Below are 2,478 nucleotides of genomic sequence, written 5' to 3'. Positions count from 1 at the left end.
TCATCTTAGTGACCTTTGGCCTGACAGACAGAACTACAGGAAGTCATATTAGTGACCTTTGGCCTGACAGACAGAACTACAGGAAGTCATCTTAGTGACCTCTGACCTGACAGAACAACATTAAGTCATCTTAGTGACCTTTAACCTGACTGAAGTACAGAAATCATCTTATAGTTGGGGCCGAGATGGTGTAGAGGCAGGGCAGCCGGCTTGAGACCCGAAAGTCCCAAGTTCGATCCCCAGTCACTGCATACCGAGTGGTGTCTCTGGGCAGCACACCTCATCCCCAAAATAACCCCTCCCCACCCACGCCCTCAATAGCTGCCCACTGCACCACCTGGTGGTGGATGGGTTAAATGCAGAGACTAATTTCACCATTGTATGGAAACATACAGTGATGACATTGTGATTGACATTATTATTGTTACATTAGTGACCTTTGGCCTGACAGACAGAACTACAGGAAGTCATCTTAGTGACCTTTGACCTGACTGAACTACATGAAGTCATCTTAGTGACCTTTGACCTGACTGAACTTCAGGAAGTCATCTTAGTGACCTCTGACCTGACAAAACCACAATAAGTCAACATTGGGGAGTGGTGGCACAGAGGTTAGAAGATGGGCTTGTGATCGGAAAGTCGCAGGTTCACCTCCCGGTACCGTCAACATCAAAATGTGGGTGGAAAAAGGTGAAACACCCACACCTGCCCCCACCCTCATTCGCTCCACCCTGGGCCCATGAGCAAGGCTCTTAACCCCCAACATCTGCTCCCTAAACAGGTCTCTCTTGAAAATGTGTTCCCGTGGCTCAATGAGACTACCTGGATAAATAAAGGCTAAATGAAAAATTAAGTCATTTTAATGACCATTAACCTGACTGAACTAGAGGAAGCCATCTTAGTGACCTTTGACCTGACAGAACAACATGAAGTCATCTTAGTGACTTTTAACCTGACTGAATCACAGGACGTCATCTTAGTGACCTTTGACCTGACAGAACAACATGAAGTCATCTTAGTGACTTTTAACCTGACTGAATCACAGGACATCATCTTAGTGACCTTTGGCCTGACTGAATCACAGGACGTCATCTTAGTGACCTTTGACCTGACAGAACAACATGAAGTCATCTCAGTGACTTTTGACCTGACTGAAACACAGGAAGTCATCTTCATGACCTTTGACCTGACTGAACCACAAGAAGTCATCTTAGTGACCTTTACCTGACAGACAGACAAAGACCAATAGCCTGGCTAAGGCTCCTACAGGAAGTGCATATTGACCTCTGACCTGAAATGGCGTTGGTAACAGACATAAGGGGCGAGTGCAGAGCGGGGGTCACGCCCCACACCGTGTGGTATCCCACGATCCCTGCCAGACCGAAGGTCGTGATCATCTGAGTGAACGCTGCGTTGGGTGAGATGATCCCCAGAGCGAGGCAGGTGGAAACACCTGGAATACAGAGACACACATGAGGAAGCACTCCTGTCAATCATTTATGTTCAGTTGTCATCAGAGGGATTTATGTTGAATGTTTGTAGTTAAAAGCTTAAAAAAATCTGAATAAATAAAAGTATTTTTTTTAATCAAAGTTATTTTGTCTTTAATTTCTCTTCTGAATGCTGAGTCATCACTTTGCTGCCATATGAGGGTTTCTGTACATTTTCTGCACTTTGTTCTGTTTGAGCTGTTCAAACATCAAAACATTCAGCTCATTCAGGAAATAGCTGGTCTTTTTGTATCTTTTGAACTTTTCAAAATAATAAACTTTGTATACAAATATAGAAATACACAGAGAGCTCTTTAGTTCCTTATAAATCAAAAATCTTTCTAAAACATGTTTTATGAATCTAGCTTTGATTTTGTCTTTCTATGCTACATTTAGCTGTTAACTAAAGTTTTGCTACTTTCAGCTGTTGCTACAGGTTTTGCTACTTTTTTAAAATTTTGTTTCTGCTGGTTTCAGCTCCTGTTCGGATAGCTTTGGCTACAGTTCTGCTGCTTTTAGCTTCTGTTCTGCTGCTTTTAGCTCTTGTTCTACTGATTTTAGCTCCTGTTTTGATAGATTCGGCTCCTGTTATGCTGGTTTTAGTGCGGCTGTGGCTGAGTGGTTAGAGCAGTCGTCCTCCAATGCAAAAGTTGGGGGTTCGAATCCACCAGCAGTCACATGCCGAAGTGTCCCTGGGCAAGAAACTGAACCCCTCGTTGCCTCTGATGTGTGTCCCATCGGTGTATGAATGTGATAAAGCTCTAATTAATCTCTTTAGAATGATAGGTGCTATATAAGTAGAGTTCATTTACTATTTTAGCTCCTGTACTGATGGTTCTAGCTCCCGTACTGCTGGTTTTAGCTCCTGCTCTGCTGGTTTTAGCGCCTTTTCTTTTGCTTTTAGCTCCTGTTCTGATGGTTTTAGCTCCTGTTCTGCTGTTTTTAGCTCCTGTCCTGATGGTTTTAGCTCCTGTTCTGCTGTTTTTAG

The 2,478-nt window shown here is 43.4% G+C and overlaps 1 protein-coding gene across 1 annotated transcript in view; it reads right to left on the bottom strand.

Annotated features, from left to right (window-relative positions):
* Positions 1–2,478, bottom strand: part of nnt2 (nicotinamide nucleotide transhydrogenase 2) — a 17,397-nt gene that overhangs the window by 10,165 nt on the left and 4,754 nt on the right. Inside the window, exon 11 of the mRNA XM_037697181.1 lies at positions 1,292–1,453. Coding sequence (XP_037553109.1) covers positions 1,292–1,453 — 162 coding nt within the window. The remainder of the gene's footprint in view (positions 1–1,291; positions 1,454–2,478) is intronic.

This window comes from Nematolebias whitei, chromosome 2 (genome assembly GCF_014905685.2).
Source record: "Nematolebias whitei isolate Nwh7 chromosome 2, NemWhi1, whole genome shotgun sequence".
Taxonomy (NCBI): domain Eukaryota; kingdom Metazoa; phylum Chordata; class Actinopteri; order Cyprinodontiformes; family Rivulidae; genus Nematolebias; species Nematolebias whitei.
This window is presented reverse-complemented; position numbering and strand designations above follow the sequence as displayed.